At 46.7% G+C, this 14,832-nt stretch overlaps 1 protein-coding gene across 1 annotated transcript in view; it reads right to left on the bottom strand.

The window, feature by feature from the left end:
- Positions 1 to 14,330, bottom strand: part of LOC144177831 (LIM/homeobox protein Awh-like) — a 29,820-nt gene extending 15,490 nt beyond the window's left edge. Inside the window, exons 1-2 of the mRNA XM_077705439.1 lie at positions 14,287 to 14,330; positions 12,164 to 12,381 (exon numbers count right to left, since the gene is read on the bottom strand). Coding sequence (XP_077561565.1) covers positions 12,164 to 12,381; positions 14,287 to 14,330 — 262 coding nt within the window. The remainder of the gene's footprint in view (positions 1 to 12,163; positions 12,382 to 14,286) is intronic.
- Positions 14,331 to 14,832: the final 502 nt, after the last annotated feature.

Raw genomic sequence — 14,832 nt, 5'->3', positions numbered from 1 at the left:
CCGATGCCCCGCCCCCATCTCGCCGCGCGATGCCGGAAGACCGAAGAGCGCGGGCGAAAACCGGCTGAAAAACGTCATACCTGGACTTCCGGCCGGACCGGCCGCCTCGGCCATGCTCTTTTCGCCGTGTTTCCTTGTGAATGATACTTGTTGTTGTTGTGGTTGATAGCACTCATTTGTACAATTTTAGTGTTCAAAAAGTATGCACGAACGCCAAACGAGGCATACGTTATCATGCCGTATTCCTAAGCAGAATAATGCCAAGCCGGGATGCTTGATAACATGCGGAAGCGACAGCCGAGGTGGCTGTGCTTGATGACAGAGAATATACTACACTACGTTAAATACTTTGTAAACCGCTCCAATGCGGGTTTTTTTTTTTTTTTGATGCGACGGACGTGAATGTTCACATTAGATCCTAGGTTTAGGAAGGCGAACCCAGGATTCCTGCCCAAGCGCCTCCGCGGAGAGCAGCGCCTTCTGTCGGCGTGTGGCGGCGCGACGCTCCGTAACTGAAGGGAGCGAAAAATGAAAAATCAATATCTCCTCACCCAAACCAGTGAGCTAATTGCTCTCCCGGTTGTACGCAGAACAGCCTTCACTCTCCATTACTGTATATTTTCAATCATGTAACTCGAACGATGCGTGTTACCTGAGCATATAACTTTTTGTCAATGGCGTCTATGGGCAGTCTCTGAAAAATGTACCACTTGGCTCTCCTAAATCGAGCACTGTGTCGCTGCAAGATCAGATATCCAATTGCTCTCCCGGATTTGAGTACTACAGTATGTTAACTTCAAGACGCCATAAAATTCCACGTGATTGGTTCACAGAAAAATGTTACTGGGCACTTTTTGTCTGGAGTCTGATGCCAGGTTAGAGAGTGGGAACGTGTGGTGCCCTCTCTCGTAGTGGCCGGCATCCTCTACAGCCACCCACGGAGCCACCATAGCCTCCGCGGTCGGCTGCCGGCGGCGCCGGCAGCCCCGCTCGGCTCCGGTCTTTTCGGTGCAGGACGTTTCGGTACAGTGCGTTTCGGTACGGTCTTTCCGGCGCACAGACCTTTCGGGACACGGGCGTTTCGGGACACGGACCTTTCGGGACACGGTTGTTTCGGTACAAAGGCGAATTCCGGCATGCGCTGTAGGCTGCGCGCGTTGTTTACGTGGTGGTTGCGAGCACGCAATTCGTACCTAATCATTACAGATGTTCTTGTTCGCAGTTCGCGTTATTTTAGGCCAGCAGTTGGTTATGCGGCCTTGCCAAAAAAAAACTTCTGTTTATTTGTTGAATATTAGCTGGGATATTTGTAGCATTTATAAAACCTAATTGTTCATTATTCTTTTTGTAGCGACTTATTAAGTATTTTATATAACAAATCAGTGACAGTATCACCGTATTTCCTCGGTCGTGTTTTGACGACTTATTATCGCTTTTTTTTTTTTTTCAAAAATCAGTGAGAGTAACTATTTTATTTTCACACTTTGCGGATCCCCTACGACAAAGGCTGCGGAAACGAGGGCCACTGCGCGGGAAAAGGAACCTGTGCCTTTTTAGACCGCTAAATGATGCAGGGCAATTTCTCGGCATTCCGCATTTGTATGCGTTGGTTTTTTTTTTTTTTTTGATAACGAAAGTGCTTAATAAGGCGTTTTTAGAAATGCATTACGGAAGGCCCCTATTATATTCGTCATACCTGTCACCCTCTCCATCTATGCTCTTTCCACCTTGCCCACCCCCCACACAAAGTAGCAGGTCAGAGATTATACGATCAGGCCGACCTCTCTGTGTTTTCTTTCCATGCAATAAATTACTCTCTCTCTCTCTCTTTTTATCGCCGCACGCTTCCGTCCCGGCTTCGTTGTTAGCAGGGGCTGCGGCGGGTTTGCAGTGTTTGTTTTATCAGAAGTTGGAAATGCTTTGTAATAATGTTTTCTGCAGCATACATACAGATAATTAACTTATCAAGGACTACTCATTTGGAATTTTTCTCAGGAACAATGCAAATATCTGTTATGTATTGGTGTTTTATTTCAAATATGCTTAATGTTTTGTTTCGGCTCAACAATAATCACAAGTATTGACATTGCCAGCGGACTTAATTGTTTAGAACTCTCCTCTGCATTAACTTTGGCCGGGCGGCTGAATCGAAGAACAGAAAGACAGGCTGACAAACAGACCAAGAGAGAGACCAAACTTTCCGCGTTTAATGAGCCCCTCAACCGTCACGAAAAAAATAAAAAGGAAAGAAACCAAAGTGCCTTTTAATTAAATCACGTGTGCATTCGCCTTTCCTGATATTCTCTATCACCCAGTCGTCGTTGCATTCGGTCTATTGAAGGACTCTGGTTCTACTCAAAAATAATCAGCTATCGCACTTACAGTGGCGTTGCTAAGGGGATTGACCTGACCAGGGAGGGGGGGGGGGGTTGTTGCTGGAGAACCAGCCTCCTATGTCGGGGGTGCCATTTGTGCTTTTCCACTGTGCAAAGTGGGCGCCGAAAGCTTATAGACAACTGTTGCAGCTCTCGCCACACCAGCCGATTAAAAGTTCCTTCCTATTATAATGGGAGCAGGCGAGGAGACGTCTGCATCCAACAATGTCGGAAGTGTTATTATACCCGGCTTGAAGCCGTGGAGGCCAACGGGGCGTAAAAGGAGCGATTCCTGGAAAGGGGCGCCATCGGTATGACTAAGGCAGGTATGACGGCGAGGCGCGGTAGGGTGCAGGGAGCAAGCCTGTTCTTTGAGATGGGCGACACTGGGGCGAATGAGACTGGTCATTGTGTCCTCGGGGGCTTCTTCGGTGGCTCTTTGTTGTGCAGTAAAGAGATTATGTCAGCTCATGGTGCATGTATAGCTATAGCACTGCCATGCACCCGGCCACAGAATCGACTTCGTCGGGACGGCCATCGTCGAGAACGAAAACTTGGTGGCACAACGTCACAATACCTTAATCGCTACCTTGGGACTCTCACTTTTGTGTATACGCATGGCCTGCGCTAGACAGAGAGGGGCTTTGTGAGATACCTAACGCGTTGAAAGGCTATCGGACGCGGCAGCAGGCTGACCCCAGTCACCCCTGAGAAAGAAAGCTGGTTGTGAAACGTCGGCTTCTCCATTTATTGTACCATTGTTTGCAGTGTAATTGTAGCTTTTCATTTGTAGCCTCCCAACCAGACAGGTCGCAGCCAAAACTTTACCTTCACTGCATGTTGTGTGGGTCCTACAGAGGAACCAATTGGTAATGGGCCTACCCAATTTCCCATTGATTCCGCTGAATGACGATCATTTGCGACCCCACAAGCACCTGTGCATACGAACTTTTAGAGATATTCGAAGGCACGTCATCCCGCGGCTCACAAAACTTGCACAACATAGGCAGTTTTTTTTTCTTTTTTCGTACCACCGGTGTTGCGAGTCTAAGCTACTTTCTAGTAGTCGACCAAGTGATAGTAAACAAAAACAAAAGAAAAGTGATTATGAGCGAGCTCTTTAATAACAAAGTTTTACTCGCAAATAATTGCAAATCGGCACGAACAAACTGGCTGCGAGAGTACAAGCTTTCGCGTTTCAAAGGCCTTGGAGATTTTTAAAGGTCGATAGTCGTGCTCTTTTGTCTCAAACGGCATTTCAATCAAATGGTTTTGAAAAACGTTCTGTGTCAGCTCAAAGGTGGCATTTTAGTCAAATGGGGATCCGGACATTTCAGTGTAGGACATTTCGGCGCAGACATTTCGGTGGACGGACATTTCGGTGCACGGACATTTCGGGGGTCTAGGTCTTTTCGGTACAGGGCGTTTCGGTACGGTCTTTTCGGTACACGGACATTTCGGTGCACGGACATTGCGGGGGTCCTGGTCTTTTCGGTACAGGGCGTTTCGGTACGGTCTTTTCGGTACACGGACGTTTCGGTACAGGACATTTCGGTACAGGGCGGTTCGGTACAGGTCGTTTCGGTACGAAAACGAATTCGAGCGAGCGTTTGAGGCAGCAAAATCCGCGCCCGTTGTTAACATGGGAGTTGCAAGCACGCAAATCGAACGTGTTTATTACAACTGTTGTTGCTCGTAATTTTACGTTATTTTAGGCCAGTAAAAAGATAAAAGAAAGGACACCAAACAGGCGCTGAAAGTTTATTGACGAAACCACCATGTATATATAATACATCCATGGAACGGAAACAAAAGCCCACATATATGACACACTTTTCATGATGTCATACCTTTCACTTTTTTTGGAAGCTTGCAGATACTGCAGATGCTCGTTTTTGGCGAGGACTTGTTTAAAGCGCTAGACACATGAACGACCGGCGCATGCGATTCGCATGCGACTGATCGTTACGACTGATTGTTAGGACGGGTTTTGGCGGATCAGTCGCATGCGAATCGCATGCGCCGGTTGTACATAGCGCCTGTCTTGCGTTTTTCTTTCTGTCCTTGTCGTCTGAGCTGTGGAATCATGACGACGACAATTGAGTGCTGTTGCGGCCGTTTTCTCAATTTCCCTGGGAAGGCCGATATGAGGGCTCTTGTATTAAAACACCAAGGTTCAGGGCCTTTTATTCTTACAATTTTCGTATGCAGGAAAGTCTGGCACATCCTGCACCCCAGACGGACAGAAGGGTTTGCGTGTTGAGTCCACACAGAAAAGCTACACTTTTAAAATGTTTTGAGCGGGTTTCCAAGTTATCCGATGTAAAAGGGTTGAGATTTGGGCGAGTTGGTAATAATGCATCTAAAAAAAAAAACTGCGCGGAAATTAACGGGGTTCTCTGCTCTCTTCGTGTGTTCTTGTCCCCGTTAATTTGCGCGCAGGTTTTTTTTTTTTTAGATTATCCGATGTGCCTGGAGTGGTAATATTACTGCGTAAGAATGTATGTCCGCAGCAACATTAAGTGTCGAATTGGTCACGCTGGAACATGTAAGTGTTATAGTAGATTAAATGTAGATTGATAGCTCCCAATTTTGTGAGGAATAATCGAAAAGAAAAATCACGAGACATTCCAGGTGAATGTGGATTACCAGCGAAGCTTGTCTTGGTACTTGACACGCAGGTGGCGCCAAATTTACCGGAAAGGTGTAAACAAATTTAATTTCTCTTGAAAGTTGGCGATGGGCATCCTCAAGGAAGACATATACATTTATCCACGCACTTTTATTTTGACTCTAGCGAACGAGCAGACGGTGCATCATATTAACTAGTCTACTGATGGTGCGGATCGAGTGTTGAGACGCATAAGCTTGAGGTCAAGAACGGCGAGTGACATTGGTGGTGACCGCGTACTGACAATGCCTACACCGGGACATTTTTTTTCGAACGCCCCACGGTAAAGAACGCCTCACTCTTCAGATACGTAACTTTTTGTTTGCATACATGCAAAATACAAAAAACACTATGTATTCAAATGAGCTTCGCCTAAAAAATGTATTTGTCATGAGGCGGCTCGCTGTCGTTGTTTCGGAAGCCGGTTCCGAAAAGAGAGGGTGTGGGTAAAGCGGGGCTTAGGCGTTGCGCTGCTAAGCACAAGGACGCGGGTTCGATTCCCTGCTGCTGCGGCCGCTTTTCTGGTGGAGGCGAAAAGCAAGAACGACCGTGTGTCCGGGATTTCGGCGCACTTTAAAGATCCACAGGTGTTCAAAATTAATCCGGAGGAATCCACTGGGGTGCGCCTCATAAAACGTGAAGCGGGGATTTCCCCCTTTTGACCTAACGCTATTGCTCGTGACCCCCGCACTTCTTTATGTGTATCCAACATGAATGTCTACCAATTCACTCCAATTCGCGGATTGTATTCGGCCTTGTAACTGGAGTACACATATTCGGGGTGATGTAAATTCAGAATTTTTCTACAATACGTTTCGGAGTTCATATACAGTGAGCACTCATGTTAGCGCAGTGTCCTTGTTAATCTTATATCGTCTCAAAGGCGTTTTGCTGTGGTAAATGGCGCGTTGGCAACGGGAATTCTTATTTCTAGAAAAACAAGAAAAACGGAAAAGAAAACAGTATATGTGAATACTTTTAAAACGAATAATTCTCGCGAATACCACGGCCTTGGAGGGCGACCGACAACATAAATTAATGAAGCCACCTAAGGTTAGGAGTCTTCATGCGATCGACATCGTTTGCAGGAAATGCAGTAAAATTTAATATTCATCAGACGCGATATCCGTGCAGTGAATTGCAGTTTTTGTTCTGCCATGAGGTGAGATCCTCATTTATGTGTAGGTTTGTTTTATGCGTTTCTTATGTTTAGCGTTCATTTTTATATACCCCGTTCACGCATTACTTGTCACGCATGTTAAAACTTGTACTTGTGTCTTTTTTAGCTTACCTTACTCAATGCCTTATCGAGGAAACTGAGAGATAGTTATAAATAAATAAATAAATATATGTAGAATATTACTCATATGCAAGCTAAGCCCTTAGTTGAAGCACTAGTTACAAATATTTATCTCTAGTGGTGTGTCCGTGAGTTCACATCGTGCGGTAAGGTAATAATGAACAGTGACAGAGGAATTCTGAAACTAATTATTGATACGTCACGATGTCATAAAATGAATCAATTCCAGAACTTCATTGAAGTAGCTAAGGTGACGCACCGGGAACATCGTTCGCAGGTACTGTTTTGAACGCGTTTTGAAATTTCATGCTTTCTGCTCACGTAATTAGATGCGTCCCTGCAATTTGAATTTTCTCAAAAGCCATTCAAGAATACCAAATTTCGGAAGAAAGAAACGGCGGCTGCTGCCGTAGCATTTTTTTACTCGAAAATATCGTTCCGCAGTTGTAGCTGTCCGAAATAAGGAATTATTATCCAGTGCTTTTTTTTTTTTCTTGGTGGTATGAAATGTGCGATAAGCAGGAAAATAGCGTCGTAGATAGACATAAGCCGTATATCTAGTAGTTGTCGTGAATTACTTCGCAGCGGACAACCTTTCCAAGCTCCACCAAAACCTAACGCAGAGGGCATCCGCTTTCGGAGTAGAGGGCAGCGCAATGAACGGGACGAAGCGTCTCGTCTTCGCTTCGTCCCAACTTTTGCACCAACCGGCTCAAGCTTCAACTATTCTGAGGCATCCGCTTGCCATCCCACAACAATAACAATAACAATACTTTATTTCAACCCAGGAGGGCTGGAGTGTGCTGGAAAGGCCAAAGGCCCATACCGAAAGGCCACAATAGTCGCGGGGGAACTCTATTGAAGTGACTCCCCGCTCACAGACGAACAATTAACTTGAGGAGAAGGAGTTGACCGCGCCGTCGCACTTGACAGTCAAACCGGTCGAACGCCGCGACCGCCCCGAGAAGAATGAGGGAAAACAGCCGTGTAGGTACAGTGCCTAGAAGTGTAGGCAAAATTCCATTCGACGACGGCACGTGGTGGCAGCTTTGAGAACTAGGGGCGCTTGGGCAGGAATCCTGGACTCGATGGGGAGTACTGCTGCACTTTGGCCGGGGTTGTTTCGTTCCATTCCAGAAACCAAGTCACATTTGTTCAGGAAATACTTGTTTCGTTGAACGCGTCGGTTTTCTTTCCCTATGGGCTCAGGACAGTGTTCAAAAAAACAATTTTTTGGCGAAACTAAAACAAGGGGCCAATCCTGATAGAAGTTCTCTCCCGACTAAGAGGTAAACAGTATTCCTACAAAGTAAAAGAACCAAGACAACCAGATTACTTATTTTGCAAGTATACATGTCACGATAAGGTGATGTTTGTCTGGAATTAAAAAAAAAAACACCACTCCGAACCACCACCGTGCCATAATTTGTGTTGACTGCGGGGGCCTAATTTTTTGCCCAAGATTCCGTGTGGCTGCATATTATAACCTGGCAAGCACTTGTCACTGAACCTCAAGTGTGCTCCAGTGATAGTCGGTGATATATATAATGATGATACTAAAAAAATTAGGAGCGAAGAGTAAATATACGGCCTCTGTCCGACTAGCGCGGTAAATGCTGAAACAGGCCAACGATTCATTATCACAAACGTTTGGAGATTGTTACCTAAAGTAACGTAACCACAACGTAGCTGCCTTGTCCGACTGGTCTGTTAATTATAACGAGGTGGCTGTAATATTGTAGCAGAATGCGCAACGCTCAAGCGAAAATCAAGCCCTACTACAGCCAATAATGCTGAGCAGGCACTAGTATGCTGCAGTGTTTTCAGAATAAATGCCTGTGAAGCAGTAAGGCGCCACTCATCGAAGTGCAGTAGCAATCGCGGAGGCGCCGTAGCGCCGCTGCCGAAATGGCGCGCGCGTGTGGGTCTGTGTACGGGGATGAGTAACGGGACTGGGGTGGGCGACAACGAACAAAGGAAATGCGGAAGCAGAGTCTGCTTGTTGGTTTATGCGTGTACCGGCAAGATGTGTCTCGCATATACGTTTACAGCGCATGAACGCTATTTTTTCGCGCAGTGCACGTATGTGCTTTTCGCTGGTAGATTGTTTATAAAACGCCCATTAATCTTCGGCATAAATGGTTTTGTGTATAATAAGAAACAGTTAAGGCAGTACCTAATGCTAACATAAGGTATAAAATCCCCCTATGCGGGTTGCCTAATTCAAAAATATTTTGATGGAACCCACTAGTCGACGTCACAGTCACTGCTTTGGGGTTCTCTGTCGTTGAAAGCAAATTTAAGCTCGAAGATAATTGAACCAACAGCACGGGAAATTATTAAACAAACTTCCAGTCATGTGCGAAAATTAAACTGCAAGCTAAATTGCCGCAAAGGCAACCGTGCGATCGTTGGCAATGCTTCCGACAACCCGCGCGGCCGAAGGGTGTCCTCCTTTGACGTCATGACGGGCGCAACCAATCAGGGGCGTCAAAAGACGAAAAGCGCGCGTCTTTCAAACGGGGCCGCGCTTTTTGCAAGATAAATGCCACTTGGACTCCTGTACGATAAATTTCAATGTGATATTCCGAATCAGCACGCAAGAAACTATATAACTGTTAATCTAACTCAATTTTTTTGGAAAGCGCTTCAGCTTCCCTTTAAGCTCTGACTTCACCATCGCAATAGAATTGCAGTCACACTCAATCTTCGCGAGCGTACGTTTCAGATCGTCAAACGTTGTTTCATGATTGGGAAGTGTAGATTTAACAGAGGAAAGCTGGTGACGTATTGCTGCCTGGCCGGTCTGGATTTCCTTAAGAGCAGCGAGTACATTTATCGAGTTTTCAGTTTGGCCGAGCTTGGTAGGACTTGGATTCAATTCCATATCGCAATACAAGAGAAGCAATAGGTTCAAATTTGCACAACAGCTTTCGTCGTCCATACCGCAGAATGGGAGGATTAACGCAAAAAAGACGAGGACGGTGGCAGACGTGACGGGCGCTACCAACAGTACTAACAGTAGCGCCTGTCACGTCTGACACCGTCTCGTCTTTTTGCGCTAAGCATTCAGTACGCGCTAAGCATTCAGTATGTACCAACTAGCCCAACAGTACGTTCCGTTAAAGTACCATACCGCAGAGCATTTGTGGTCCCGGCACCAGAATTGCGCGATGACTTGTTCTTTTAGCATAAAAGAACAAGGGCAGTTTTTTTTTATTCTTTCTTACCCTGTATGTTTGTTATTTTTGTTTCACTTCACTTTTCCGCCGTGACTTGTCTAGAGCAGTACTTGTACTTGTCTTGCCACTACTGCTTGAGCTTTGTAAGCCTGCAATTTTTAAAAAATAAATAAATAAATCAACAAATAAAAAGTAATAAAAATAAATAAATAAATAAATACATTATTAGTTGTAATAATATTTCATAATTATTTAATTATTTAATTAAATATTAATGAGCTACCCTAGCGCTCCCAACGAGAGGGAGCGCTAGAGTAGCTCACCTTGGGCTCGTTCCTACTGATCTGCACGTCGCTAACACCGTCTCTAGGAAAAGTACCACATTGATTGATTGATTGATTGATTGTAGCGTTTAACGCGCCGACGCAACGCAGGCGATGAGGCGCGCCGTAGTGGAGGGCTCCGGATTAATTTTGACCACCTGGGGATCTTTAACGTGCGCCGAAATCTCGAACACACGGGCGTTTTTGCTTTTCGCCTCCATCAGAAAAGCGGCCGCCGCGGCCGGGAATCGAACCCGAAAAGTACCACATTGCAGACACCGGTACTACCACCATGTTCGCCCCAAGCAAGAATTCCTCAGCGATATGGTCTCCCATGGACGAGCTGTTCTCAATGGCAGAACTGCTAGCTGCGCTGGCCTACATAAAAAAATGCACGTGTCCAGGTACGGACCACGTCAGTTCGAAGCACCATCAAACAAGCTAAGTGTGGACGAAACATCATCATTGCCGTGTTCCTGATAAAATCAGCCTTCGAAGACCATGAATGAGACATGCAACCTCATCTATGATTGTGTGCGATTTATTAAACAAAGAGCGTCCCTCCCAGCGTCCCTGGGCAGACCTCCCCACCGTAAGCCTGGAACTGAAGGACGTATTACGCCCTTGGAGTTGTTGAAAACGTGCAGAAGCATAGTTAAACCTCATCATAATTATAGCACCCATCGCGCTTGACCAACGTGGACCAAAGATACTAAAACTACTCTCTATGAAAAATGCTTCAACGCTTGCCTCCAGTTTGCCAGGAAGCATGAAGCGATCCACTTTGGCAGGCGCATCCCTTCATTACACGCCCCTCTACTGCGTCCACCCACACTGGCAGTTTAAGATGCCACCTGGATTATAAAAAAGCAGTCCCACCGTATGCGGCTAAATGTCGCCTACACGTATTACTTCCGCTTCAAGCTTACCACATCCACCTCGTCACTGTGCCGCAGTGCGACGTGCGCGAAGACCTGCAACCTCATCTGTGATTTTGTGCGATTTAGTATACAAAGTGCGTCCCTTGCAGCGTCTCTGGGCTGACCTCTCACAGTAAGACTCGAACTGAAGGACACATTCGCCCTTGGAGGTGTTCAAAGTGTGCTTCTCGCGCTATAAAACCTTATTGGAGCACCTAAAAGGCAAAAGTCTTCATTAGACTTTGTAAACAGTTAAACGCATATGCGAATCTCATCATCATTATAGCATCGATTGCGCTTCACCAACGCGGACCAAAGGTTCTGGCACCATTCTCTAGGAAAGATGATTCAACGCTGGCATTCAGTGAGGCATGGAGCATGCAGCGATTCACTTTGGCAGACGGATCCTATCCTTACGCCCCCTCTCCTCCCCCTGCACTCTGTCGACCCATACTGCCGTTTTAAGATGCCACCGCGATTATAGAGGAAGCAGTTCCCCACCGCTTGAGGCGGAATATCGCCTACACGTAATGCCAGGTAATACTTTCGCTTCAAGCATAGCCAATCTACCTCGCCAATGTGCCACAGTGCGACGTGTGCGAAGACCTGAAACCTCATCGGTATTTGTGTGTGATTTAGTACACAAAGGAGCGTTTCTCGTAGCTTCTATAGGCTGACCTCTCACCGTAAGACTAGAACTAAAGGACGTATTAGGCCCTGGAATTGTTCAAAACGTGCTTCTCGCGCTACGAAATCCTTGTTGTAGTACACAAAAGGCAGAAGTCTTGGTTAGACCCTGCAAATAGTTAAAAGCACATGCGCACCTCATCATCATTATAATCATCACCGTCACGGGATTCATCTGGAGTAGCAAGCCAGGGACTTTATCTCGGCTGACATGGCCAGCTTCAACAAAGATCGTTCTCTCTTTCTCTCTCACAGAGCGACGGCCAGCATTTAGCTGTAAATGTCCCCGAACCGAGGCACGCTGTGCAGGAGAGCTGTCGTTTTTGTTTGCTTTGCCGTGCCTCTAGAGCCCTGTTCCTGATTTCCTTGGTCGTCTCCGTCATCTTTATATGCCATTCAGTAAGTATGCTGACAAATATCAGGAGTGGGCGCCCGACTAGTACTCATGGCGCGTCGCCAGGAGCCCAACTGCCGCTAACGATTTCTACTGCACAGTGAACCACTGTAATGACCAATGCAAGTTAAGATGAAACTGAACGCCGTGAGTGCCACTTTGTTCCTTACATTTTCTGCCCCTCGATAAAACTGGACAGGTGGCGATGTTCGCAAGTATCTCCATTTACGACCACCTACAGCCCTCGAGCAGGCTGTCCGTGGGCTTACGCTATACCATTCACGCGTTCAGCAGCTTTTGTCGGTACCGACCGTCATTGGAGCCGGAGCCTCCGTCGAGCAGCTCGAAGTAGTGGCTCTTGCAGAGGACGCGGCCGTCATGCAGGGCAAACTCCTCGCCTGTGGAGAGCTGCCGCTTGCAGGCGTCGCAGGCGAAGCAGGCCAGGTGGTATACTTGCTCGCGGGCACGCCGCACCCAGTCCGAGGCGCCGATGGCGCGGCTGCACTTTGCGCACTTGGCCGCGAACTGTCTGCAAGCAAAGTGGTAGCACAGGTCTGCTTACTTCCACGCGGATTAAGCTGTTTACAAGGTCCTGTTTTAGCTCTCTTAGCGCTATTCGGGACGCTGCCGCTGTGTCTGTGTGAGTCTACGTGCTCCCAAATCAGTGTTCGTCCAAGTTTGAAGCCTGCGGAAATGGGTACGAGTGCGAGGATGCCCTGGCAAACTTTTTGTCTACATACTGTATGGGTAAAGAACTGCTATTACGAGGGAAACGGTAATATGATACCAACCAATGCTAAGGCAGAAAGAAATCTAAGTACTGATGAATAAAGTATGCAGCTGCTGCTCTTTAAAAAAAGACACCGGTGTTGCTACGCCTACAAGTTTAAATTAAATCGTGGTGCGAATGAGTGAGTGGCAGCAGTGTATAATTCATTACCAATTTCGTTATTTTAAACCTATTAGCGATTTTAAAACGCTCACTTTCCGACATTAAGATACTTGTGCTGTAACCGTGAAGCTAATGAGATGCGCTTGGTCTTTCTTCACTACTGCGCTTCGTGAAGGTATGAGGTCAAAAACTAAGAAAAGCAAACTTGAATACTTTAGTAAATTTATTTTCTGATAGTCTTCAAACACAAAATTAATTTAGGAAGCTTTCTAGAACGAATGCCGAGCGCTTACCGAATATACGTTTATTAAACACTCGTTTAGCGAACGGGTGCGCACATTATTGCACGATGACTTCTTCTTTAAAGGGCTGTTAAAACTCGGTGCAGCGAGCTATAAACAGATCGGTGATGTTCAGTTCTCTGCAGCTAAATGTTATTTACTCGTTGCTTGCGCATGTAGAATGCCCTTTTCATGTGATAAATACCGATTCAGCATGCCCCCGAGTCCCGACCACAAACACCTCAGCTTCCATCAATAAGCATTCTGCGACTTACAGTGTACATTACAGTGTACTGAAATGACCGAGTGAGTGAGTGCTTTTTAGCGTAGTCCGGTCTTTTCTTGTGGCCGCCCAGTGGGAACTGCTTTTTTTTTTTTAGGCATAAAAAATCAGCTATCCCGAAAAAAAAGCTTTAAGGAAAATTGCAGTCTATCACGGATTCAAGAATGCGGCCGTGAAATGTAGAGGGGACGGTACTCTGCGCCACTGAAGTAAAATCACGCCACACATTACTGCGGCACCGTCGCTCTACCGGCAGCGGCCCATTTGAAAGGTGCCAAAATGTACTCATGACATCATGGCGACAAAATTTTGTTAAATGTCCCTTGTGTCCCCCAGGGAGTTATTTTGCACGTGTCAGCGTGGCTCGGATATCGCCTTCCGGGTTTTGCGCAAACTAGCCTCTCCTTTGACGTTTGTACAAAAAGAATGCATTCACATTGTTTGTGTGCACAGTGCTTCTGAATGGTGCCTGCGACCCAACGCCGCCTGCTTACGGTTCCCTGTACACTGTGAGCCGTACGCAACCATTGAAACGGAACGTTGCAGCAAAGACGCAGTGTTGCTAAAGGGAATGTGTCGGCAACAGTGCACAGCCCAAGTCTTGCACCGGAGGGGTGGCCACCACGGAGCGCGTCCCAGGAGGCGGCGCGAAGGATACCTCGGGCGCAGCCGCCTGATTGCGAGGCAGCATTGATCGGACCCTGCAGAGCTCGCTTCGCGGGGTTCCATGGGTTGGGCCGCGCCGCTAACGAACCGCTCCGGGGAGAAAAGTTCAGCGGCAAAGAGAAAGCCGCACAGAGACACGCTTGCCATGGCAGCAAACAGAGGCCGCAGCGCAAAAACTGTTAGGTGCAGTGCCGTAGAAGCATAGCACTAACCAGAAGCTCTACGGCTCTTTCAATCAAGGCGAGGGGCGCGCAGATCGACCGTGAGTGTTTGTGATTCCGCAACTTTTCCACTGGCCGTCCACACAGCTACCCGGTCTCTTGAACACCAAACTCCGCAGCGTAGTTCTCGCACATTGCTGAAGGCTGTGAACCTCAAAAGTGTTACCTAAATGTCCATGCGTCGAGTTTCTTGAAAGAGCGTTGCCAGTAGGGAAGACTGTCCAATGGCGGTACAAAGCATTTTCTATGGCGCAAAGGTCAAGTGGGAAACACTGAGAAGATTGCTCCAAAACATGTGCTTGTTAAGGTACGTAATTTCTCGCTTCCCACATTTTTGCATACCGCCAGCGGACTAGCAACTACAAACCATACAGCATTCCGTTTGTGCCTTACAAGCATAGTGTTTCGGGTGAGTGTTCTAAAAATGACGCAAATTATGTTTCCATAAACAATGGACATTTCTTTGCGCCAATTGCTATCTAATGCTTAACACTAAGAATAACTTACAATGAAACCCGGGGAAGGAGTAAAGTGTCGGATGATCGTCAAAGGATGCAACACAAATGTGCTAAGCACATACAAATACAAGTACGGGAGCTGTCACAGGCTTGATTCTGAGCAAAACTGCGTACATCGA

Source organism: Haemaphysalis longicornis, unplaced genomic scaffold (assembly GCF_048455015.1).
Source record: "Haemaphysalis longicornis isolate Haplotype H1 unplaced genomic scaffold, Haemaphysalis longicornis Haplotype H1 scaffold_1, whole genome shotgun sequence".
In the NCBI taxonomy this organism is placed as follows: domain Eukaryota; kingdom Metazoa; phylum Arthropoda; class Arachnida; order Ixodida; family Ixodidae; genus Haemaphysalis; species Haemaphysalis longicornis.
This window is presented reverse-complemented; position numbering and strand designations above follow the sequence as displayed.